Source organism: Tachypleus tridentatus, chromosome 12 (assembly GCF_004210375.1).
Source record: "Tachypleus tridentatus isolate NWPU-2018 chromosome 12, ASM421037v1, whole genome shotgun sequence".
Classification (NCBI taxonomy): Eukaryota; Metazoa; Arthropoda; class Merostomata; order Xiphosura; family Limulidae; genus Tachypleus; species Tachypleus tridentatus.
Window position 1 is genome coordinate 93,870,798 of NC_134836.1, and position 27,770 is coordinate 93,898,567.

Below are 27,770 nucleotides of genomic sequence, written 5' to 3' on the forward strand. Positions count from 1 at the left end.
GTTTTAATTATAAATTTTAATCAGGTTTCAAGTACGGATTTTTACATAATTCTCACATTCTATCAAAATGAAAAACTAATAATGATACTTTTCGCATAAGCTTAAATTAGTTCTGATTTAACGTACTATTTTATTATTTATTATTTAAAAGTCAAGAGAGAGTTCTTTTTGATGCATTACACGTGATCAGGAAATTGATTTAAGCTGTTTAACGCTGTCATTCAAGGTCACGAGGAACGTTCGGATTTCCATGGGATTTAGAGTAATGTTAAATTCAGGGCCTACAGGAACATCTCTTTGGCGACCTATGAAAAACAACAACAATAAACTACAATTTAACACCTTAATATTCCGTAGTGTTACATCCTGTAAATCCTCTAACAGGACTGTTCGTAAATTAAAGCTTATGCGAATTATTAAATTGTTTTTATACATTTGTATTCTAATAAATGTTTAGAAAAAAAAATTAAAACACAGAATATAAATGTAAAGGAGCAAAAATTTAATGGAATTTTAAGAAAAAAATTTGGCGAAAGCGTTTGTCCTCATTGAATATTTGTTTTTCAGTCTTCACATAATTTACGTATTTAATAAAACTAATCATTACAACTATACAACACGTTCGCCTCACTATATCATACAAGGAGTGTAAATCTCCTTATTTGACTAATGGAATGTTACGCTCACCTGAAATGTTTATTGTTAAAGGGCAGATGTGTCACTCAATTACAATTTTACGCGTTTTATGTCTAAATACATAGAAAGGTTTGGTGTGTTATGAATTTCGTACAAAGCTGCTTTTGGGCTACTTTTTTACCAATGAATAGTGGGATTGGCCGTGACTTTATAACACCCCAACGGCTGAAAAGGCGAGCACGTTTGGTGTGATGAGGATTCGAACCCGTGGCCGTCGAGTTACGAGTCGAGTTCCTCAACCACCTAGTCATGCCGGGCCTTGACATAGAAAGAAAACAATACTTAAAACTACAACCAGAATGGTAAGAATGACTTTTATACATCTGTATATTATAATGAAACTATGGTTAGAAGAAAGGAAACTTAGTAAGGCTTTACATAGTAAGATATATATATATATATTTTACATACATTTCAACGGTAGTAAAATTATGAAGTTACAAATTCTATGAATTTTCGATTTTGTACTTGCTTCTAAACTAATTTTTTATTGTTTATTCATTTTGTAATTTTTAAAGTTACACAATAGGCTACCTGTGCTATGCCCATTACGGGTATTGAAACACGGTTTTTGTGGTTACAGCCCTTCCGAATTACCCGGTTTTTAGCGTTAGAGGTCTCCAGAATTATCGCTGAGCCACTAGGAGCAATTTTTTCTTTTTTCATATATTATAAAATCCATTGACACGATTTTAGTTTGTAATTTACAATAGTTCCCACAAACGAGCTCGTTGTCGAGAGAGAACCAATTTACTAAACAGTCAACCGACCTGTATTGACGTTCATGCGTGTCGAGTTTTCTGTGTGCCAAGTGAACCTTGAGGCATTTTGTAGCGGTTTATTAGCTCCAAGTGTGGTTTCTGTCACGTTCACCACGTCAAAAAGTGTAAACATATCCTGAAAGAAAAAATAAAAGAGTTTTATCGACATTTATTTCTAACAAATAACGTCAGAAGTTCGTTTAAACTGTTGCTCCGAAAAAAAGTCTGTCATTCACACTAATTCTAAAGAATGAGTTGATTGAGGAACTGAGCTCTCATCTGAATACTTTCTTAATGGAAGCACATGAGTTAGTCTTAATTTCAGGTACATTAGTATTAATTAATACAATAATTACCGTAAACGGAACTTGCCTTAAGAGATACGTTGACAGGTTTAGACAAGCTGCTGGGATCATCAGCTTTTTCGAAAAAATGTTCCAAACGCAAGAGGACTGACCTTCCTTTCCACTGCTCTAGAGTCAACAGATGAATATTAGGTGGAAGAGGGCGCTTTAATCCTGAATACTGGTTTAAAAATATACATCAAATGTTTGGAAAGGAATGTTTTGTAAAGTTAATACAGTGATTGATACTTCAGTGTAGGAAATTATTTCAGATTAGAATCCTAACGTGGAAACAAATACGGTAATGCCAACAAAGTAACCTTGCTAGTTGGAAATATGTGTTTCTTTAATAGTCATATAAAACCTATTTTTCACTAAATAAGATATCTTATAGAGTTATGTTGATAGATAAAATCAGTAGCATTTGAATTGCACAAAAAATGAGTTTCATTCTTTCTTTCTAAGTCATTCAAATTGTATTCAGTTAAGACCATACAAAACATAAGAAGTAAAGTGTACGTATAATTCACATGAGTTGAAAGATATACATTGTCTGTCATTCGTAATATTCAAAACAGCATGTATTGTATTTCATATAAAAGAAATATATCATTGTTATGATTACATTGTGAACAGAGACATTTGCATGATAGCTTTCATTCTTTTAGCAAAGAGTTGAGAGAAATAACGAGATTATCTCGTTTTTCAAACAATGTGGGTCAAATAAAAAATATCGTATTTATCAGAATCAGGTACTAACTGTCAGGATGCTGCACTCATATAATGGTCGTTTGTATCTCTTTCTTATGTTATATCACGTATCAAGAGTTTAAAATGATTATCGCTCTCTTCCGCATAGCACTAAAACAAAACTTGTTAACCTAATTATGGATAAGTTGTTGTTTGTAAATCTATGTTAAGAAATGTTTAACGTTTACTCTAACTTGAAGCGATTTAAACCGGAAAGTTTAAGAACATATTACGTGATCACAAACGTTAGGAACTTTCTAGTTTTTAATAATTCAAATACTAAGCAAGAATAAAGTTGTTGTTTTTATCAGTTTTCAGTTATTTAAGTAACTTCTCATTAGAAACATATATTAATCCTGGGATATGGACCCCATCAGAATATTTTATACAATTTTATAAACTGCCTACACATTCAGTTGATTGTGTGTTCATGATTTTAATAATTATTAAGTTCCTAATAACGTACGAATTAACCTGGTATGGCCAGGTAGCTAGGGCGCTCTACTCGCAATCTGCAACTCGTTGGTTCGAATTCTCGTCTCACTAAACATGCTCATCCTTTCAGCCGTGGAGGAGTTACATTGCAGCTGTTAATCCCATTTTTCGCTGCCTTCCCTTTAGTCTTTTACTGTTAAATTAAGGACGGTTAGCGCAGCTAGCTTTCGTGTAGCTTTGCGCGAAATTTAAAATCCAAAACCCAATCATACTAGTCGCAGAGAAGCGTGAACAAAGTACCATCAATTAATATCACTAATTGCCACTATGTGGGTTACGTGTAAAATAATCGATTTTATTCAATTGTTTTCTCAACTCTTTACACTGAATGTCATTCAATATATATCCCTCACTGACAGTAAAGTGTTTAAAAGCAAATGAGTAATCTGAGAGTTAAGAAATACAAACGTACTACGTTGACGAAGAGAAGTTAAAAGTGTATGTCTTTTGGCTTTACTTCATTTTAAGTTTTCTAAGATAGTGTTTATACATACGTTCAAATAATGCAATACCTCAATAAGGAACTGCTTTGCCCATTCATATTCTGATCCTGAGAAAGGGGCGAACGACAGCCAGGGCTGAAGTAGAAGCTTTTCAGACAACTCTCTTTGTAGTTTCCCAGCAACAGACGTAGAGCTAAGTAGAATTAAATGACGACCACGAACGACCAGTCCACGTCCATCAACTCCTGTCTCGTTCAGTGGTTCGCCTACACCAAAAGCGTCGTCATACAAAAGACGTCGGTGGATCTAGCATAAAGCAAGAAATGTAGGAGTATAGCATTAGAAGTTCGGTGTCTAACAATAATTTCGTACGAATTTTCACATAGTTGATAAATGCTGACGGAATAAAAGGCACAATCCTATGTCATTTGATCTAAAAATAAATTTAGAATTAAAGAAAATGGCAGATCTCAGATTAACAAAGGTTTAAAAATGAGCAGTAAGATAATAAACATGAAACAATTTATTTAGAAAAGCCGACTGAATCGAGTACAAAAATAATTTTGAAACACGTGACAAAATCTAAGCAAAAAATGGGAAAAATACATAAAAACTCATGACAGTACAGAGGTACTTTAAAATTTATTTAAATTGTTATGTTTACTTCAACATAATATACTGTAGGAATGGACCGAGAAAAAAAAATGGATGTCGTATTCAACCTGTTACTCTACGACGCTTACAAATAATTGATAAAGTTAAGGTATAGTCATACTTAAGTACCCACTTGCTGTTAGCGAGTGTTTCACAGCTTGTCAGATTCCGTGTATTATTGTTGGTAAAGTGGAGAACTGGGAAGTAGTTACGACAGCAAAATATTCAATTATTAGTTAGCCGCATCTTCGTTCAGTTTGAGGCATGATGGTGGATAAGACAAAATACACGGCTTAGCTAACTAATGAATGAATATTAGGTTTAAAATTCTTATCATTGCTATAAATGTGGCCCGGCATGGCCTAGCGCGTAAGGCGTGCGACTCGTAATCCGAGGGTCGCGGGTTCGCGCCCCCGTCGCGCTAAACATGCTCGCCCTCCCAGCCGTGGGGGTGTATAATGTGACGGTCAATCCCACTATTCGTTGGTAAAAGAGTAGCCCAAGAGTTGGCGGTGGGTGGTGATGACTAGCTGCCTTCCCTCTAGTCTTACACTGCTAAATTAGGGACGGCTAGCACAGATAGCCCTCGAGTAGCTTTGTGCGAAATTCCCAAACAAACAAACAAACAAAAAGCTATAAATGTAGGTACCGATTTGGCCGACAATTTTGAATTCATTCCTTTAAGTCGCACCATTTATCACACAAAGTAAGATAGAAAAACTTTTGTAGCTATAAAAATAACAATTACGAACATACATCTATAATATAAATGGTAAACATTTCATGCATGTACTTAAATATATTTTCAACCCAACAGATGGCGATACATATAGATGGATAAGCATGCGACAGTTTCTAAAGGTAAAGTTTATGTTTTATACAGGTTAACATAAAACTACGCAAACAAGAGCATTAAAAATATGAATTGATGACACTTGATAGTAACGATTATTAACCTTAGGATTGCAACTCTATTATTCAGAACGGACTTTTACTTTACAGAACCAACTGGGTTGTTTAAAATATAAGGTAGTAGTCCTTCCTTTCTAAAGGAAGTGCTAATAGCTTCTCTTATAGTAATGCCATGGAATTTAGATTAACAGTTTCTTGTAATCATCTCCATATAATCGGTACAGCCGTATAAAGCATCATTATTTATGCTAATACCTTGAGTTGATATCACGTGAAGCTCAACTCTCGTTAATTAGAATAATTTCATAAAATTTAGTAAATTTGTGCTGAAAAGTTGGCAATGAATAATTAATAATAACCTTCCACCCGTATGATTGTTTTAAAAATTTGAGCAAGAAACTGCTAATCTACTTTGCTTGGCCTAACCAACACTTATGTACCTGCACGCCCTTTTATCTTATAGTTTTCCTTCTCTAAGTCAGCCGTCTTTAACCTGAATGACAAAAGTCTGAAAACGGTACATTTTACTCTAAGTTGAAGCTGTAGTAAAAATATTAGACCGATAGCTTAAGTGATGTTTTGCGTAGGCATGCACAAACAAGTTCGTCAGATTTGAGAGGTATTTAATATCTTAATGGTTTGCCTTGAAATCTGATACGTGAAGTAAAAGTATATTTACTAAAAAATATATGCGATAGCTTGGATAAGTTCAAGCTGAAGACAGTGGAAAATCGTTACACTGTCACTCCAGTTAACAATACATAGTGTGTCCTGGAGGTTTTTCTTTTTTTAGCTGCAAAACATATTACTGTGTGTCTTGAAGAAGTGAGGTAATAAAAGAAAAATCAATACATATAATATTACATTTTTTACACGTATTCATGGAATACATTAATTTACAGTCAGGAGAAAAATTCGTCATAAAACAAATAATAATAAAACCAACAGCAGTGCCAAAAAGAATAAAAACATGAATATAAGGATGATACACTTGTATATAAATTATTTTTATCGAAATATCAAAATTGAGAACCACCAACCAGTAAAGTAAGATAGAAAAACTTTTGTAGCTATAAAAATAACAATTAGGAACATACATCTATAATATAAATGGTAAACATTTCATGCATGTACTTAAATATATTTTCAACCCAACAGATGGCGATACATATAGATGGATAAGCATGCGACAGTTTCTAAAGGTAAAGTTTATGTTTTATACAGGTTAACATAAAACTACGCAAACAAGAGCATTAAAAATATGAATTGATGACACTTGATAGTAACGATTATTAACCTTAGGATTGCAACTCTATTATTCAGAACGGACTTTTACTTTACAGAACCAACTGGGTTGTTTAAAATATAAGGTAGTAGTCCTTCCTTTCTAAAGGAAGTGCTAATAGCTTCTCTTATAGTAATGCCATGGAATTTAGATTAACAGTTTCTTGTAATCATCTCCATATAATCGGTACAGCCGTATAAAGCATCATTATTTATGCTAATACCTTGAGTTGATATCACGTGAAGCTCAACTCTCGTTAATTAGAATAATTTCATAAAATTTAGTAAATTTGTGCTGAAAAGTTGGCAATGAATAATTAATAATAACCTTCCACCCGTATGATTGTTTTAAAAATTTGAGCAAGAAACTGCTAATCTACTTTGCTTGGCCTAACCAACACTTATGTACCTGCACGCCCTTTTATCTTATAGTTTTCCTTCTCTAAGTCAGCCGTCTTTAACCTGAATGACAAAAGTCTGAAAACGGTACATTTTACTCTAAGTTGAAGCTGTAGTAAAAATATTAGACCGATAGCTTAAGTGATGTTTTGCGTAGGCATGCACAAACAAGTTCGTCAGATTTGAGAGGTATTTAATATCTTAATGGTTTGCCTTGAAATCTGATACGTGAAGTAAAAGTATATTTACTAAAAATATATGCGATAGCTTGGATAAGTTCAAGCTGAAGACAGTGGAAAATCGTTACACTGTCACTCCAGTTAACAATACATAGTGTGTCCTGGAGGTTTTTCTTTTTTTAGCTGCAAGACATATTACTGTGTGTCTTGAAGAAGTGAGGTAATAAAAGAAAAATCAATACATATAATATTACATTTTTTACACGTATTCATGGAATACATTAATTTACAGTCAGGAGAAAAATTCGTCATAAAACAAATAATAATAAAACCAACAGCAGTGCCAAAAAGAATAAAAACATGAATATAAGGATGATACACTTGTATATAAATTATTTTTATCGAAATATCAAAATTGAGAACCACCAACCAGTAAAGTAAGATAGAAAAACTTTTGTAACTATAAAAATAACAATTAGGAACATACATCTATAATATAAATGGTAAACATTTCATGCATGTACTTAAATATATTTTCAACCCAACAGATGGCGATACATATAGATGGATAAGCATGCGACAGTTTCTAAAGGTAAAGTTTATGTTTTATACAGGTTAACATAAAACTACGCAAACAAGAGCATTAAAAATATGAATTTTAAAATAAAGTAGGATCCTGCCACAAAATTAATGAAACAAGAATTAAAACCATAATAGCGAATTTATAAAGTTTAATCCATATTTGGTAGCTTTATACACTTATTTGTAGGCCAAAGAAAGATAACAATGTATAAATATGTGATTATGGTTTTCACTCTTTTTTAGCAGGATCCCTACAGCACCTTAACATTCATAATTTTAATACTCTTGTTAACAATATATATTACAAGTTACTTATGAAAATAAAACAAATGTTCACTTATGAACCTACTTCAATAAAACTGTTAAAAAACAGAGAGTAAACTAGTATTTTTTGGATGCAAAATTCAAGTATGATGTAGGGTTTGTTTGTTTGAGAATTTCGCACTTAGCTACACGAGAGCTATCTACGCTAACCATTCCTAATTTGGGTGTGTAATACTACATGGAAGGCAGTTAGTTATCACCACCCACCGCCATCTCTTGGACTACCGTTTTACCAAAGATTAGTGGAATTGAACCGTCACATTATAACGTTCCCCCGGCTGAAAGAGAGAGAACACTTAGTGTTACGGGGATTCGAAGTAACCAAATATTTCCAAGAATATCTTTTAGTTACAACTAAATACTGAATTCCAGTCAGCTGCATGAATCCAGGTTTTAATAAAGGCATTTAAGCTGAACAGTGCGATACAGCCTTTCAGTGGCTAACAACCAGAAATTTGTAAGATTGACTCAGTACTTACTGGCTATGTATGCAGTGATTTTTGTGCATTTACCTCTATCTTGTTTCTGTATGTTTTGGCATAGCTATCCCTATATCATATTTAATTGTTACAAAAGAAATTTTATTATTTATTTACTGATTATCCACAGTTTTTCTTTTTGTGGGCTTACTAATGGTAATCCGATAAGCATTGTCCTTATGCTACTTTGCTTCTTATGGCCAAGCGTGTTAAGGTGTGCGACTCGTAATCTGAGGGTCTCGGGTTCGCATCCCCGTCGCGCCAAACATGCTCGCCCTTTCAGCCGTGGGGGCGTTATAATGTAACGGTCAATCCCACTTTTCGCTGGTAAAAGAGTAGCCCAAGAGTTGGCGGTGGGTGGTGATGACTAGCTACCTTCCCTCTAGTCTTACACTGCTAAATTAGGGACGGCTAACACAGATAACCCTCGAGTAGCTTTGTGCAAAATTCCAAAACAAACAAACAAACAAACTTTGCTTCTTCTTAAAAATGCAACCATTTGATTCATAAATGGTTTGTTGTAAAAATTAATTCGAATCGTGAATCGAGAGTCAGAAAGTATGCAGTCCAAAAAACAACAATTGTATATAGTAAGTCAAAACCCACTATTCCTAATAGCTAGTTTATGGTCGTTGTATACAACCATGAAAAAAAAGATGTCTAAGTACATGTATTTCACTTGAATAAATGAACAGAAACTTGTACTGACCATTAATTCTATTGATCCATCACTCAGACTTGAACCTCCTTGCGACCGATCCGTGAGAATGGTCAGTTGAATGTTTCTTGAATCGTCCTGTGAAATAAAAACAGAGAAACAAAACATTTCAAACGGTTATACTTTAGCTGAGTCTGATACACGTATTTCATGTTTACGTGTGCTTGACCCTACTTTAGTGACGACTGATACATTCATTTCATGTTTACGTGTACTTGGCCCTACTTGAGTGGAGATTGATACACATGCTTCATTTGTTACATGTGCTAACCCTACCGTAGTAAAGATTAGTACGTTTATTTTATGTTCACGTTGTGCTTAATTGCCATCACATAAGTGTTGATAATATAGTCTATCATTATGTGTTAAAAATACACGTATAAATAACACATGTGACAATAATGAAGTAAAATATTATATGGATTATTTGTTACTAAGAGCATAATCACCTCTGTTACATGTTATCAAATGTACTGTGTTATTACCAAGGAACAACAATATTTCATGCGTTGTTTGTCCGCATAAAACAACAGAATCATACGTGATGTTTATTACTAAGAAACTGGACTTCCTCTGTTTTGTGTGCAGTACCTTCCAAAACCACGTACTGTACAAACACTTTAAACAAAGACGTTCAGCCTTAAGAGAATCAGGAAAAGCAGTAACAAACAAAAGAGGAACCATTGTACACAGTGACGCAAAGATATAATCTTGACGAAGATGCACGCCAGAATCATATTAGATTTTGGAGACAACTCAAACAAGAACCACCAGTTAATTATCAACAAATAAGTGAAGAAACAATTGGAGTAATGATGCAAAAAATCTTCCATGAAATGCCAATCATTACTTGTACTATTTCCTAAGTTAAAATATATTAAACTTTGTATTTTATCTAATATTTAGATTATTGTTATGTTTACTTGTAATTCTTCTGCTAAATATATGTTCTCCTTGACATTTTACAAAGACACCGTTTGTAAAAATAATAAAAAACAATTACATTTACGTTAAAGCTACTAATATTCCAGTCGCACAAAACATGCTCGCCCTTTCAACCGTGGGGGCTTTACAATGTGACGGTCAATCCCACTATTCGTTGGTAAAAGATAAACCAAAGAGTTTGCGGTGGGTGGTGATGACTAGCTGTCTTTCCTCTAGTCTTACACTGCTAAATTCGGGACGGCTAGCGCAGATAGCCCTCGAGTAGCTTTGCGCGGAATTAAAAAACAAACAAACAAAAAGCTACTAATAATAACGTCTTAGAACTTTCTAATAACAAACTGATTTTCTTTGTTGAAGGTGAAATAATCAGTTTAACTAACACATTTTGAGAGAGAAATAGGAAAAAAATGATGGTAATAGAATTGTGTTTGTTTTTATATTTTTATCACTCATTCTCAACTCTTGTAATACTTAGATAATGTTCCATGCTGTTAAACCAACAGCTAGCTCTACGTAATCTAAAGAACGTTAATATATTCTACACCAGGGAGATAATTTAATCTTTGAACTGTAACTGTCTCAAGTTACTAACAATAATTTATTTGATAAGAAAGTTATTCTTTAGAGCAATATAAAATCAGCATTGTTTAAAAAATTATTTGTTTTTTATGTTACGAAACTATACGATGTACTTGCATTTTGCATATATCTGTCCATTGCAAAGTTTACACACATCACTAATCTTAAAGAAAACTAAAGTGTGTTAATAAATATAATTTTAGGTAATGCAAAGCATAAAGCTTGATATACTTTCAAAAATTATAAAAATAAATATACTTAAAAATGATGACGTTATAATAAGCCCAATTTCTGATAATCAAAAATATTTTGTAAAATATTTATTATAATATTTAAAACATACAACTCAACCTAAATACTAAATGGTGAAGTTTTAAAGGCAATTCAAGTTCTTATTATATTATTTTCTATGTTGTTAAACATGTTAATTGTCTTGAAACTTAGCATAAAACAAAAACATTGAGAACGCAACAGCAAATCTGTTTTATATACATGTAAAAACGGATGGTTTGGGTTGAGAAAATTTTTATGTTGTGGAACGAATAAATCTGTTTTGTTGTTTAATGTATGGATATCGTGTATAATAACTGTGTAGAAGCCAACAATCTCTGCAGTTGTCATAAGTTTCATTCAACTTTAAAATTTGAACATTATATTGTTTTATTAACACTTGCCTTAATGTAAATCCTACTGTTGACTGGATAGTAATTTCCTGAGACAGGTTCGGTAATATTCAAACTCCATGTCGGTCTTTCATTTCGCCTGAAAAAACAACAACTTTGTTTGTTAACGTACATTCTCCAAGTAAACCTTATCACTTTCTCATAAATATACAGAAATGTTATGAAAACTCAATTCCTTGTGTATCCAATATGAATTAAAAATACGTCAGTTTCAATTTTTTTATAAAACAGTGTCTTACACTAAATTATTTAGCTCATTCGTAATTTTGAAAACAAGGTTATTAGGGTTTTATAAAACTGTATCTAAAGTTTACATGTTTTGAATTTCGCACAAAGCTGCGCGAGAGCTATCTGTGCTAGCCGTTCCTAAGTTAACAGTGTAAGACTAGAGAAAATGCATCTGGTCATCACTAACGACCGCCAACTTTTGGACTACTCTTTTACCAACAAATAGTGGGACTTACCGTCATATTATAACGCTCCCATGGCTGAGAGAGCGAACATGTTTGGAGTGACGGGGATTCAAACCTGCGACCCTTAGATTACGAGTCGAGCGCCCTAACCACCTAGTCATGTTGGACCGAGTGTCTAGAGATTGACTGTATAAACAATATTGACAACCAAGTAAGACTCATGACTATGTTTCAAAAATCATGATAGAAAAGCTCAATTTTGCATATTAAGCCTCTTCTTAAACGAAGCTGCCATATGAATCATCTATTTTGCACCGTGTTTATTGATTTTCAGTGTACCAAGTATTTATAGGTTTTTATGTGAAGTCCTTTAAAAAGTCTCTACGTCATTCACGTATGCTTTCTTCATTTCACTAAAATTTACATGCTGGTGAAGGAAATAAAAACCTATGAATAATATCCTGTGTGATGAAAGAAAGAGAGTAAGATGAGAAATAAAAGTTTCTGAATATTACGTCACTCAACGACCAACTCAAGATTTTTATAAATAATCAGTAAATTCTGTCATGAAATCAAAATTGTGATATTCGTAACGGGATAGGTGTTCAAATTGCGTTAATTTATTTCGTGGAAAGCCTTCGATCAAAAATTGAGAATGTTTTATTGATTTATCAAACGGCTTTTAACACAGTCAAAGATAAATACCTTTTATATATATTACGTCATTGTGGTATCTGAGGTCTGTGTTTAAAGAAGTTACAAAGTTGTCGTAAACAGTATGTTTCGTTCTTGAGCTACAGTTCAAACGTACTTGAGATTGACTAAGGAATACTTCAGGATTGTATATTAGAACAGACGAGTTTTTTACTGTATATAAATATTATTTAACGCAATTATAAATAAAATCAGATTTTATGTTAATCATCATAATGAATGGTATCGAGTTAACAGACTAATTTTAAATTTTAAAAAATCTTTATATTATCTTCTATATTGTTAAACATATTAATGTATTTAAAACTTAGAATAAAATAAAAAATTTGGGAAGACAACCATAAATTTGTGTTGTTCTTTAAGTTATGGATATCGTGTCTAATAACTATGTAACAGCCAAGCAGTAGTGTCTGATAACTATGTAGGAGCTAAGCATCTGTACAGTTGTGTCTAATAACTATGTAGGAGCTAAGCATCTGTACAGTTGTGTCTAATAACTATGTAGGAGCTAAGCATCTGTACAGTTGTGTCTAATAACTATGTAGGAGCTAAGCATCTGCGCAATTGTGTTTAATAAATATGTAACAGCCAAGCATCTGTGCAGTAGTGTCTGATAACTATGTAGGAGCTAAGCATCTGCGCAATTGTGTTTAATAAATATGTAGCAGCCAAGCATCTGTGCAATTATGTCTAATAAATATGTAGCAGCCAAGCATCTGTGTAATTGTGTCTAATAAATATGTAGCAGTCAAGCATCTTTGCAGTTGTGTTTGATAAGCATGTAAGATCCAAGCATCTGTGCAGTTGTGTCGTTTTCAGAACCTCATAGATAAATCTTAATATTCCTTTCCATTTTATGTTATGATTTTATTAATCAAGAACTATTTGAAATTAAGTAATCGTGCATCTAGCTCTATACTTTGATCCCTTGGAAATAGCATATGTATCATGAGAAGGAAACTCGTCGATTTTATAGTATACTTGATACAATTCTGTGATTTTTGTCATTAGTTAAATTTATAGCTTTATACAACTATTTTGTGTGTCCTCATTAGATGCTCCCCAATAATTTGTTTATTTGTTTTCCGAAATCTGCACGAAGCTACACGAGGGCTATCTGCGCTAGCTATCCCTAATTTAGCAGTGTAATACTAAAGGAAAGACTGCTAGTCATCACCATCCACCGCTAATTCATGGGCTACTCTTCCAACAAGGAAGTCCATCTCCCCAAAAGTACAGCGGAATGTCTACAGACGTGGAACGCTAGAAACCGGGTTTCGATAACCCTAGTAAGCAGTGCACAGATAGCCATTTCTGTATCTTAGCGCTTAACTACAAACAAACCTTATTTTATACACGGTGTTGAGATTTGGAGCAACAGAAATGTGTACATATTGCTCCCTTTGCTGTTTTTTTCCTTCCTAAAATAGTGGGTATTTATAGAGTGTACCTTTCGTGTGTTTTGATATATTACAATATAAGATAATTAAATTAATTATATAAATTCCACTACTATAATTTATTACTAGCTTTCGTTATATTTGTTTAATTGTATTTTGTTTTAGTTCAATTGACCGTTCAGTCTGTATATGTTTTTCTCTGTGACAATGCTTGACTTATTCGCTTAGACTTTACTTGTCTGAACAGTGTATTTCAATGTTTTAATGTAAATAAATCTTTGGTTTGTTTTTGCGCAGAGCAACGCAATGGACTTTGGGCATTTTGTCTATTGCGGATAATCAAACTCCAGTTTGAGCCCATAAACTTACCGCTGAACTTAAGGTAAATGGTTTGTCACTATTATTATATCTTTATTTGGATTGTATTGTGTAATATATGTTATTTTATGCTATCGTTTTTAATACATTTTGAACTTAGAGAGATTTGTTTGTTTGTTGAGTAATATACAAAGTTAGACGAGGGATATTTGCGATTCTGTTCTTAAATTCCAAGTGACAGACTAGAGCTAAGGCAACAAGTGAATATCACCAACCTCCAACTCTTTGGCTATTTTTTATACCAGATAATACGTTTTGTCACTTCTCTTATAATACACCCCTCAAAGTACAGAGGGCGATGTTGTTGGTTTTTTTTTTAATAAAGGAACGTAAATCACGGAACCTCAAGCACACAGGGCGGTACGTTAACCAATGAGCGACGTTAGGCCCAAATGTGAAAGAAAAAGTTGTTTCTTTTTTGTAGTTAAGCATACAGCTATACAATAAACTATCTAGCTACCTGTGCTGTATCCACCAAGGGTATCGAAACTAGGTTTTTTAGTGTTATAAACCTCTAGACTTATCGCTGTGCTACTAGAGGGACAAGCGGTTTCAGTGTAACTTGTATTTGTTTGTTTGAAGTTAAGTACAAAGCTACACAGTGGGCTATATATGTGCTCTTCTCACCACGAGTATCGAAACCTAATTTCCAGCAATGTAAGTCCGACGTGTGGTAGGCTTAATATAATTTTAATATATATGTTTGTTTCAGTTTAATATATATTTAGAAATGTATGTAACTTATATTGTTAAATGTGTATTGCAAAAGTCCCGCCTATTATCTAAATTTGTAGAGGGTTCTTCACAGTACAAATTACCAATATATGTTTTACAAAAGTACTAGCGTATCTTCGTATATTGTTGGGTCAACTGAACTTTCTAAAACTTAAAGTTTATAACTGAGAGACAGTTATAAATAATATTGTTGGTCAGGTACATTCAGTAGTCTTGGAAGCTATAATTGTAATAAACACTTATTGGGAAAACTATAGATACTTGACTAGAAACTTAAATAACTTTCGAACATTACAAACCGTTCGACTTCAGAGAATACACTTTGGACATTAGTATTTTGACGAAGACATTGTATAGCTTCGGCAGTGAAAATTTACATATACCTGCGAAGATGCAAGCTAGCTTTGCTGTCTAGTGAAGTACACATGTGTATAAACATAGAATTAATTTGGTTTATATGAAGCGTCGATAAAATATTCACTTTCAGACCGGATATAACACTGAATATTAGTTGTAATTTGGTAAAACTCTTGTATATAAACCATTATTTGTAATAATTGCTGTTATAAATTGTATTATTATTTATATATTAAAATATATTTATGTTAAGAAATAAAACTTGTGTATAAATATTGTTGGCAAATATTATAAATTTAATACATATTAACATTTAATTAACTTCAAGATTAAATTTAAAATTGCCGGTTATTTAAAACTATAAGACATAACGTACGTAATATAACAAATTGGAGATCCAATATTGGAGATAAATTATAATACGTTACATTATGACATAGAGGGCCCGTCCGGGATAAATTATAATAAGTAACAGAAGACACACAGCTGTGCCATTGTAAGGCGTTTATAGAGTATAATATTATTTTGAATCACTCCGTATCATACACAAACTTTCCCTAATAAAACATAGGATTTTAAAAAATTTTTTAAATATGTTTCTTATAAAATTTTATTCCCTGAAAACAAACAATTTCTAAGGTACATTAATGTTAAATATGTATTTTTTATGACCGCCTTATAGATCTTATATCTATGTATAACAAAAACAATAACAAAAAACTCAAACAATGATGAACATAAAAAGGTTTACTGCAAATGAAACTAAAAAACACTTATTATTGAAACAAACAAAACTTACACTCGTTTCAAGACCTGTCGGCCATTAGCATCAGTATAAAATTTCTTTTTTGACTGAAGATTTGTGTCAAACTTTGTAATTATCTCCTTCCCTATGTTGTTTCTAAAATGCCAAGTTAACAAGCAATAAATATTGAAAATTGGGTCATTATAAAAAGTTTAACATAGACAAAAACAACAACAACTAATTATTGTTAGTAAAAAGGAAACGAAGCAAAATACAAGAATGAATGAAACATAAATAAATAATGAGCGTAATTAAAATGATTTTCTATTAATATTGTATATAAGGAACACTGCTTATAATTTAATATAATGATAACGATTATCAAAATGCATGATAAAATAATAAACATGTAAAAACGATAAAGATGTTTAGTTTTTGGAGACATATGTTTACAACTTACTTGACAGGAATAGGACCTACGAGCCATTCCAGTTCGGCGTACTTAGTTTCATTATAAATTCGAATTACTTGGCTAATCCATGGTGAGAATGTCTGATGAATTTCTTTTACTAGTGGTCCCTGTGATATGCAGGAAAACAAACTTATATTACTCATCAAAGGGGGCGCTAACTGTCAACCAAAGACAGACAAATAAAAACATTCGTATTGGCATACTGTAAGCCATCAAGTAGATAAGTTATTTAAATGTTACTTACCGTCACTACAGTCACTGTAACATTACCGTCTATGGGATAAGGAGTAGTACCATTAGGCCGAAAGATGTAAGCTCCAGAAGCGCGAAACTGGGCCTCAGAGTTATTTCCACTCATGCCTTGGTACCAATAAAAGAATTGTTTGACCGGAAGTTTGATACCATTGGACAAGTGCATCTCTCTGAGAAGTCGAGTTTTCCCATCTATTACCACTGTCACATCCTGTATTAAATGTTAAAAGAAATTTCATTATTCACAGTTGACCTGGATATTCTAATCATCTCAGAATTTTTTACATAAAAAAAAGAAAGGTTGAATATACCCAGAGCTGTTACTTTGCAATTTTTTTATGAAAATACCAAGACGTTCATATTCAACAAACATCACAGAAAAAAAAAAAAACACTTTTTGATGAACTAATATCCTCTTTTACTAATTTCTATTGTTACGTCACACAATAAATATATATTATTGTACAATCATTGAAATGTTCATTCAGGAACAATACCTCGTGATGGTCCCTGTTTGTGATAAAGTCCCAAATGAAACTTCAACAGTTTAGTTAAATTTGTAAATTCAGAATTATTTTATTGCACTTGCTTTGAATACTTTATCACTATCTACATGAAACTGAGGTACACCTGACTGGTGGACACGTGGAAACATTTAATATGAAAATAATTACTGGAGAAATTAACATACTGCATGTTTATCATGTTGTCTCTGTTTTCCAGTATTCATTCTCATATGTGATATTTTGCCCATCTCGTTTTTCCACGTGGCTGAGTAGCGGCATCTGTTAGAGATAATCATTACTATGCATTTTAAACATGATTTTAACGAAATACTATTAAGTAAATTAACACTAAATTATGTGTGGGATTGTTTTAACACGTTTGCTTTTTTAATAAACAGACGAAAAGCATTTTAGGATTTTATATGTTTAAGAAGTTTGTTTATTAAGACCATTTAGTATAAAATATTAATTTTTTACTATATGAAACATAACTGCATAATACAAGTATATCTAGCGTTAAGCGCAGATAGCCCTCGTGTAACTTTGCGCGAAATTCCAAGACAAACAAACAAATTTAGCGTTGACTATAGGATACAACAAATTATTAAATGTTAAATAAGATGTCAGTTATATTTTAGAGAAGATCTTGAAGGAGCAAATAGACTTGTCCAACATTAGCAGAAACCTAATCATAGAAAATTCTTTAAACCAAGCAAACACATGGTTGTAGTGAGATCTATAAAGAACAAGCAAACACATGGTTGTAGTGAGATATACAGAGAACAAGTAAACACGTGGCTGCAGTGAGATCTATATAAAACAAGCAAACACATGGTTGTAGTGAGATATACAGAGAACAAGTAAACACGTGGCTGCAGTGAGATCTATATAAAACAAACAAACGCGTGGCTGCAGTGAGATATACAGAGAACAAGCAAACATATGGCTGTATTGAGATATACAGAGAACAAGTAAACACGTGACTGCAGTGAGATCTATATAAAACAAGCAAACACATGGTTGTAGTGAGATCTATAAAGAACAAGCAAACACATGGTTGTAGTGAGATATACAGAGAACAAGTAAACACGTAACTGCAGTGAGATCTATATAAAACAAACAAACACATGGTTGTAGTGAGATATACAGAGAACAAGTAAACACGTGGCTGCAGTGAGATCTATATAAAACAAACAAACGCGTGGCTGCAGTGAGATATACAGAGAACAAGCAAACATATGGCTGTATTGAGATATACAGAGAACAAGCAAACACATGGTTGTAGTGAAATTTACAGAGAACAAGCAAACATATGGCTGTAGTGAAATTTACACACAACAAACAAACACATGGTTGAAGTGAGATTTATACACAACAAACAAACACATGGTTGAAGTGAAATCTACAGAGAACAAGCAAACACATGGCTGTAATGAGATCTACCGAGAACAAAGTAAACAGACGACTGTAATAAGATGTTTACAAAACAAGTTATCACATGACTGTAGTAAGGTCTTAAAGTGAACAAGTAAACACACGATTGTAATAAGATCTTTAGTGACCAATATATCACCTGACTGTAATAAGATCTTCAGTGACTAAGCTATCACATGAATGTAGTATTGACGCCTGGATAGCTGATGGGATATACATGATGATGATAGTAAAACATAAAGCAAAGTCCAGGTCTCTTAACACAAGATTCGAACTTGAAACAGCAATATTTTTTATCCTTTATTAAATATTAGGACGCATGCTTACTCGACCTTAATTTTAAAGGTGAAATCCTAGTCATAAGTAATTTAAATTTAATTGTTAAGATAATTATTCCCTCCGTATTACAGACGTTATAGTTTTATTAATTTCTCTTTGAACGACGAGAGAATCACCGTAAATATAACAGACCCTTAATGCTAGAAACCGGGTTTCGATACCCGTAGTGGACGGAGAACAGATAGTCTTTTGTGCTTAACTACAAAGAGACAATAAACAAAATCTAACTTCGTTTTAATAAGTGATAGTTCTCTGATAAAATCTGTGGTTTCACACTTAATTTTTTGAGGTTCTGCGATTTATCGTGAAAGTTTGCACATGTATATCGTTTTTTCAAATACATAGTGCAATATTCTAAGTACATTGAAAATTATGAATGAAGTCTTGCATACATATTAGATAATCAGGATAATCCATAGTTCGTTAGTTTTTTTCAGAGCTCAGGTTAGCCTATGTTTCCCACAGCGTTTTGCCACAGGGGGAGAGAAAGTTACACAAGTTCAACATGTGAATTTCACATCTGTCACTAAAGACAACCTTTGTCTGTTCTCTGGTCTGGATGTTTGTAGCGCCTAACGGATTAGTTATTATAATTACATCTTCTGCGTACACTTGCTTATGAGTTAGAGCTGTCATGTGCACGTGATTTGGTTGAATTAAAGGACAAAACTCATTAACTGTGAGAATACATTGCTGCTAGATATGACTTTTTATCTTTTGGTGACGTTCGCATGTTTGGTTTCACGAATCTAGGCGGAGAATGAACAAATGAGAGATTTTTTTTAAAAACATTTTTTTTTAATAGACGAACTTAGAATTTGAACACAACACTTGCTCATTTGTTTGTTCGACAGCAAAGCTATCTCCTGTGTCCATCGCGGGGAATCGATCCCTGGATTTTTAGCGTTGTAATTCCATAGACTTACTGTTGTCCCCCCGAGTGCCAAACACAGCCTAATGATATTTACCGATCAAAACATTAGATTTACTTGCGACTTTTAGTTCATTAGATTCGTGAAATAATATAACTATTGATAATTTGTCATATCATTGTTAATTGTAAACTGTGTTTGTTTATAAAATTCGTGTATATTTGGGTATATTTTCTTATAGTAAAGCCACACTAGGCTATCTGCTGAGTCCAGCGAGGGGAATCGAACTCCTGATTTTAGCGTTGTAAGTCTGGAGACTTACCGCTGTACCAGCGGGGGACCTTTCAGAATGCGAGGTAATAAGTTTGTTTTTTTTTTCGCGCAAAGCTATTCGAGGGCTATCTGCGCTAGCCGTACCTAATTTATTTAGCAGTGTAAGGCTATAGGGAAGGCAGCTAGTCATCACCACCTACCGCCACTCCTGGGATATTCTTTTACCAACGAATAATGGGATTGAACGTCACTTTATAACGCCCTCACGGCTGAAAGGGCGAGCATGTTTGGTGCGACAAGAATTCAAACTCACGACCCTTAGATTACGAGTCGAGTGCCTTAACCACCTGGCCATGCCGCGTCGCGGTAATAAGACACCAACATAAACAACAAAAACTCTTGTTGGTTACATTTTATTAAACTAAATACTGTTGAAGATCACATTTAAGTTAATTAGTTTTTTCACTGCATCTCTGGCTCAGCATGGCCAGGTGGTTAAGGCACTCGACTCGTAATCCGAGGGTCCCGGGTTTGAATCCTCGTCACACCAAATATGCTCACCCTTTTAGCCGTGGGGGCGTTATAATGTGACGGCCAATCCCAATATCCGTTGGTAAAAGAATAGCCCAAGAAATGGCGGTGGGTGGTGATGACTAGCTGCTTTACTTCTAGTCTTACACCGCTAAATAAATTAAGGACGGCTATCGCAGATAACTCTCGTGTAGCTTTGCGCGATAATCGAAACTAACCAAACCAGTGCCTCTCCCCTGGTGACACATCGTTAGCTAAAAATCGGGATTTGATATAATGGCCACAGCACAGATAGCTTATTTATGTAGCTTTATGTGTAGCAAAAAAACAAACAAACAAACAAACAAACAAACTTTAACTGCCATTTTTATAAATAAGCAACCTTCCCAGTGCCAAGGTTATTCATAGTTTCCAAATACGCAACAAATATGAAGTTATTGAATTCCAAACTCTACGATAGCATTGCACAAGTGGGCATACCTGTGGAAGAGATAACTCCTTGAATTTCTATTTGCTACTAAGGCAACAAACCTACACAATGGGCTATCAACCATTTGTATCGTACCAACAATATTAGCGTTACGAGCTCTTAAGCTTACCTCTAAGCCACTAGGTCAAAGTATTTGACTCTGAAAACCATGTCAAATAATAGAAAGTCACTGAAAACTTTAGATATTTAAGATAATATATTATTAGCGTATTCAAGAAGCTTAGTTTTCACATGGGTGATTTTTACTTACTTTTTTTACAAACAAATAAATCCATTTAAAATTACTCAAAACATACCATAAGCAGCATTTTTAATAACATCTAGCCAGAGCTAATTAATATGAATAAAATTTGTAAATTTAAATCTAAAGAGGAGTTTTGGGAGTACTGGTTGTTTTGAATTTTGTGCTAAACTAAACGTCTGCGTTAACTTTCCCTAATTTAGAAGTTGCATACTAGAGAGTAGGTACGTATTCGTTCCCCACTGGTACAGCGTTAGGTCTACGGATTTACAACGCTAAAATTAGTGGTTCGATTTCCCTCGGTGGACTCAGCAGATAACCTAATATTGCTTTGCTATAAGAAAACACACACACACAGGTACGTATACACCACCTACCGCCATCTCTTGGGTTTTTCTTTTACAAACGAGTAGAAGAGTTGCTCGGACGTTTAACGCTCCCAAGTGAAAAGTGATGTGGATTCGAATTCTTAGGTTGCGAGTCGAGCACCCTAACCATAAGCCCATGTCACGCTTGTTGTCGAATTAATAATATGTACATATGTATTAGCATGCCATAATGTAAAGTATCACCAATTGCTGTTAATGAAGTTCCATATTCTACGTTTTAAATTTCGCGATGTTCCGCAGAAGTCGTATAAACATGTAATACAATGAATGAAACATTGCCGCGTGAATATTATTAGTAAATTAGTGCAAACGTTTGAGGTGTGATAGTCACTTCGACTGTTAATAAATATTGGTCCTTCCAAGCTAAGAGGATATCGGCTAGTAACTTGAACTTACAAATACAAATTGAAGATGTTCTTCCACTGTTATTATTAACAATTTAATTAACACCAAAGAAGTTCTAAAAACAAGTAAGATTATAGTTATAAAAAGTCCAAACCCACTGTTATGAGATCTTTCGATCATTCCTCTCAGTATGAAAATCAGGGATCCAAATGGTCCATGATGTGGTAATTTATATTCTACAGAATTGTGTCTCATTAACCGCCTTGAAGATAATAACAGAGTTCAGAATACCCCAAAGTGTTCAGAAACAACAGATGGACCTTAACGTTAACTAGTGGATGTTTTTCTAGTGTGGAGTTATGGAAAAGAAGAAAACCAGTGAACCAGATCTGCTTTCTGAATCAGTGTGTCAGAATATCATAACCAGAATGTGTAACTGTTTTTGAACCAAGTATAATTAATTTCCGATAAAGCAAGCTGCCTAAATAGATCAAACTAGAAACTGATCCAGTAGTTCACGAAGCTCATTTAATATATCAGTACGAGAAAGAGTAAGAAGTGTCATAAAACAAAAACGTTTAATAGTTAGAATCTTCAATTTTAGAGTCTTGATTTCAGCTGTAGTTTCGGCCGTAATCCTAATAACATTTTACGAGGTTCGATCTACTTAAAATATCTGTAATAATCTCAAATACATATACTAAGCTAACGTGCTCCTCATTACAGATATTGAAAATAAATATATATTTATTAAACATTATAATCACTACTGTGAATTTTCAAACTAAAATGCAAAAAAGAATAGAATATAATTTTCTTGCGTTGTCTAAACACTTTGACAATGTAGACTATTATGGATGGCACAAAAAGATGACCTTCAGAACAAGGTTAGCTATCATCGTTAACACAAATAGAAGATCGTTGTCTGTCGATTCATGCTCTCTGCAATCATAAGGTGTTGTCTCCAAGATTCAATCAAATGTTCACTACCATGACTGGATGCTGGTTATATAGGTATAAACGTTGCTATAAACAGACTTTACAATGTCCGTCTGTGTTCCAGATGATCCGTGAGATGAAATTCGCTCTTAACAAGACAGAACATCTCTCTTGAAATAGCGCCAAGAATGTATCTAATTGATAGATAACATGTGTAACAAGGTGCTACTTTGTATATGAATCTGGTCCCTCTCTGCAGCCAGATAACAGGCCTCTACTCATATGGACATAACCTGATACTTGATGCTTTCCATTTTCGCACAGAATCCGGTACACATGGCAACACTGGAAACAGGATGTGAATAAAACTTAGCAAAGGTGATTGCTTACCAACGTTTACAGGTAACAGGTGATAGCAACCACATCTCCTTAACGATCTCTGTACTATCGTATGCTGGTGAGATTGTTCTTGATTTAAGCCCATTGTTTGAAGCATCCCCAGACTAAGAATAACGTAAAGGAATGGAATTACTTTCACAGTATTCTGACTTCTTGCTTGTCTGCCTGCTTCTTTTTGAATTTTGCGCAAAGCTACAAATTTATCAGCATAAGACCAGATTCATCATCACATACCACTAACTCTTGGGCCACTCTTTTACTAACAAATAACGGAGTTGAATGTCACATTATAATGCTTAAACTGCTGAAAGGGCGAGCATATTTGATGTGACTGGGATTCAAACACGTGACTCTCAGATTGTGGGTCGAGCGCCCTAACCACCTGGCTATGCCGGGCCTATTTTGACTTCAACCTTATCGAGTATGTGAGGAATACTCTTGGAAGACGATAATCAAATTCTATCATGTGATTCTAAACATTGAAGATTATTTGAAAATAGCATTCAAGGATGGTTCGGAACCTTACCGACATTCTACAACTGTGCAGGTATTATTTGTTCTTCATATTGAATATAAATGTTATGAGCTGCCAAGGCGTACAACACAACAACCAAATGCTCGCTTGCGATCGTTAAGTGATGATCAATCATTTGCATTTCAGATCTCATGTTTGATCATCTGATACCTGATTTGAATAGATATTAACTGAGTGACTGATATAATTTTATAACAGTGGTTTTGTGTAACTTTACAAATTCCGATTATACTTTAGGAGGGTTTGACTGATGTAACAGAAACATTGCTTACTTGAGTACGTAAATAGCTGTCACTTTCTAAATAAAGCACATATATTATGTCATAAAATATTCTAGGTAACAGCTAATCCTAAACTTATAATAGTTATTTATTTGATGCTATGGGCAATCCATTGCAGGTCGCTAAACTCACGTAGATGAAAAAAATAAAATGAAAAACAGATTTGAATTTAAATCGTTGTAAGTAAAATAGATATGTCATTCTTAAAATCTTACAAGCCCTTTGAGGTTTATGCATATAATTCATAGAGGAAATATCCATTTGTCAGCAAGCGATTGGAGTTATTTCTGGCACGTGGCTAGTTCGACGGAATGACCTCTTGATCCCTTGAGGTCATTAATATTAGAAATTGTATGAGGTTGTATCCTACAGTTACAAATGAATATATTTTGAACTGTAATCTATTAATAACTAATAATACATAAAAACAGAATATTATTATATACTACAATTATGATTTAGATTTATTTAGTTTGTTTCATAATGTATTCAAACTTAATCTCATAGTTTACTCACGAACATAAAAAAACTGAAAAATGTTAAGAAAAATTAAACACAAATTTGTGTTATATAAACCATAATTTATAATTACTAATTAGGTGTACTTTTAAATACGTAACTATATTGTTACAACATATGAAAATCGTTTTACTAACCTTATTACCCACTGTAACATCCCCACGTGCTTCATAAACCTGGCTCTGTTGTTCTTTTATAATACGAAGGTCTAAAACATAAAAGGATAACTGAGAGTGGTTAAAGGTAGAAGTGGATACTAGGTAATGTTATTGTCTTTTAATTACATTAGTATCATTACGATAAATGGATATAACACAGACTTACGAGTACAGAACAGTGGTATTAAGTTTGTTAATTGTTCTTAAAATAAAATACAGCTAAACAAATAGATATTATTTGTAACTACCTATAAATATTTTAATTAAAATATATTAATGTAGGAATAGAAAGAAAATAAAATGGAAGAACGCTGTCACCTTCATTCAACATTACAACAGCGCTAGGCCTGATTACTGCGAGAAATTACCTACTTTTAATGTAAAAAAAACAAACATTTAACAGACTTATATTTAAATATATTAGCTTTAGGTATATTATATGATACTATTTTTACTTTAAATTAAATCATATTAGAATAATTTACTCATTTCGTGTAGTTCTCCCGGTCAGGGTCCGACCGATTCCACAATGTGGAAAGTGCGCAGACAAACCATTGTGTAAGTAAATGAACAACAACAGTAGTTCGCGCACTATACACTAAATTAATAATACTAATCAGGATTCGCGACTATCTTCTTGTATTATTACTAATAAAGGATCTATGGTATCAAAATGTCAACTATGCTGTTGCAGGTTTTACTTTTAGAAAAGAGGACTAACAGAATCATTTCAACAGGCATGCGCTGTCCTCTAGCTTTAGCATAAAGCAACAATGAGTGGATCAGATCAAGTTACAAATCCAAGTTAATGGCTACAGTAGTAGCCAGACGGATGTGTCAACAGTGTGAGAGATATTAATCGTAATAGAAAATACCACCTGCTCCAGCAATGGTACAATGGAAGCACCATGGTAATAAGGTTCCTCTCAGGCACATAAGCACACGTGGAAGAAAAACGAAGGACAAAACAATCGAGTGAAAGGGAAAGGATGAATAATAAATGTATCATCTGATTAATACTTTGAATGCCCTTGGCTACAGAATGATAAACGTGATCATTGGAAAACTGTTAGATGTAAACAGTGTCGTAATAGTGTACAAAACCATCACATGGCAAATACATCAGGGATATTCTTTGAACCGTCTACAGTGGACAAAAATTACCAAAGAAGGTTTCCTATTCTTGTAGACGCTAACAATAAGTGCTGCAAGATACCTGTTCCTGGAAACATAATGGAGGTGGAAGCATCAATGCTAGCAGTTACCCTAAAGATTAACTGATAAGGAATACATCCTGGTCATTTTGTCTATCTTCAGTGACATTATAACAAAGGAGGGACTAGTTTTGTTGAATATGGACATAAAAATCATTCTTATAGCCAGTTTATTGCATGAAAGCCAATATGGCTGGAAATGAACTGAAAGTGATTGGGATATAATTGGAGGATGTGTTGAAAATATTTAACTGCATTCTATGCATGGGCAGCAAAGCCTCAGCTACATGTCTCACCTTTATTACGGTTGTTGTTTTTCATGAGTTGAAATAGAAGCTACGGCTTTAATGGGCTAAGACTGAAATCTCACACTCATGTGTATAGCAAAGAAAGAGTCATCTTTAAAGCTAACTTGGACTTCAGGTTTCCAACGTAGAACAAGTTGCAAAACTATCGCAAGTAAATGTAGAAAGGTGGTGAGAAAAGAATAAATGAGCGAGAAAAACCGAATATGATGAACATGAAATCAAATGGAAGAGAGCAGACGTGTAAAACTCCTTGGAAGAAAAAGATAGATTTAAGTAAATCTTACACTGAAGCGGAAACTTCTAAAAAAAGGAAAACTGAGATTAAAAAAAAGAGAAAAATTCGACAAAGTTCTTTAAATCACAGCAAAACGTAGAGAAAAAGTAAGCAAGCAATGTGGGACAGTGTTTGTTTGTAATTAAGCACAAAGCTACACACGGGTTATCTGTGCTCTGTCCACCAGGGGTATCGAAATCCGGATTCTAGTGTTTTAGACCCTGCATGGCCAGCTGGTTAAGGCACTTGTCTCGTAATATGAGTGTCGCGGGTTTGAAAATCCGTCCTACCAAACATACTCTCCCTTTCAGCCGTGGGGGCGTTAGAATGTTACGGTCAAGCCCACTATTCGTTGGTAAAAGAGTAGCCCAAGATTTGGCGGTGGGTGGTGATGACTGGCTGCTTTCTCTTTAGTCTTACACTGGAAAATTAGGGACGGTTAGCACAGATAATTCTCGTGTAGCTTTGCACGAAATTCAAAACAAACAAACCAAACCAATTCAGTGGTGTAAGTTCACTGCCATACGGCTTACCCACTGAGAGGTGTTGTTGTCAGTGATGTGATCCAGCAGATTTTGGAAAATGGAAAAAGTTGTGAAATGTCATCAAGTTTATATACAGTATTATTGTATGCATGTAACATAAGATTTTCGACGTTTCTATATTAATGTACAACTTTCCGTGATATTTTGTTCCTTTTAGATATATGTGATTTTCACCTTACACTAGTCAAGGAAATCGATAGTTGGTTTTATTCAAATTATCCTGTTCTTTGTAATTTTCTCGAACAACGCTTCTCTACTCAAAGGGATGGAAAAGGGTAGCTATACGGCTGCATCTAACCGTAGGTTAAGTGATATCTTAAGGCTGACCTTCCTTAAATTTGAATGGAATGACCAGTGGAACGGGTAATGTAAGTTATGGATCTCACATTACCAATTCAATCATCTGACGTGAAATTTAGTTTGTCATGAGTTCGTAGATCAGTTCGGAAATAAGTCTCGAGCAAATATAATCAGCTTGATCAATG

General features: G+C 33.8%; 1 protein-coding gene across 1 annotated transcript in view; it reads right to left on the bottom strand.

The window, feature by feature from the left end:
- LOC143234030 (lysosomal alpha-mannosidase-like) overlaps positions 1 to 27,770 on the bottom strand; it is a 63,143-nt gene continuing 35,373 nt past the window's right edge. The window contains 10 exon segments of the mRNA XM_076471043.1: positions 1 to 305; positions 1,467 to 1,593; positions 1,830 to 1,982; positions 3,559 to 3,795; positions 9,012 to 9,098; positions 11,219 to 11,306; positions 16,024 to 16,125; positions 16,430 to 16,548; positions 16,686 to 16,904; positions 24,924 to 24,994. Of these exon segments, the coding sequence (XP_076327158.1) occupies positions 187 to 305; positions 1,467 to 1,593; positions 1,830 to 1,982; positions 3,559 to 3,795; positions 9,012 to 9,098; positions 11,219 to 11,306; positions 16,024 to 16,125; positions 16,430 to 16,548; positions 16,686 to 16,904; positions 24,924 to 24,994 (1,322 nt within the window). The 3' untranslated portion in view covers positions 1 to 186.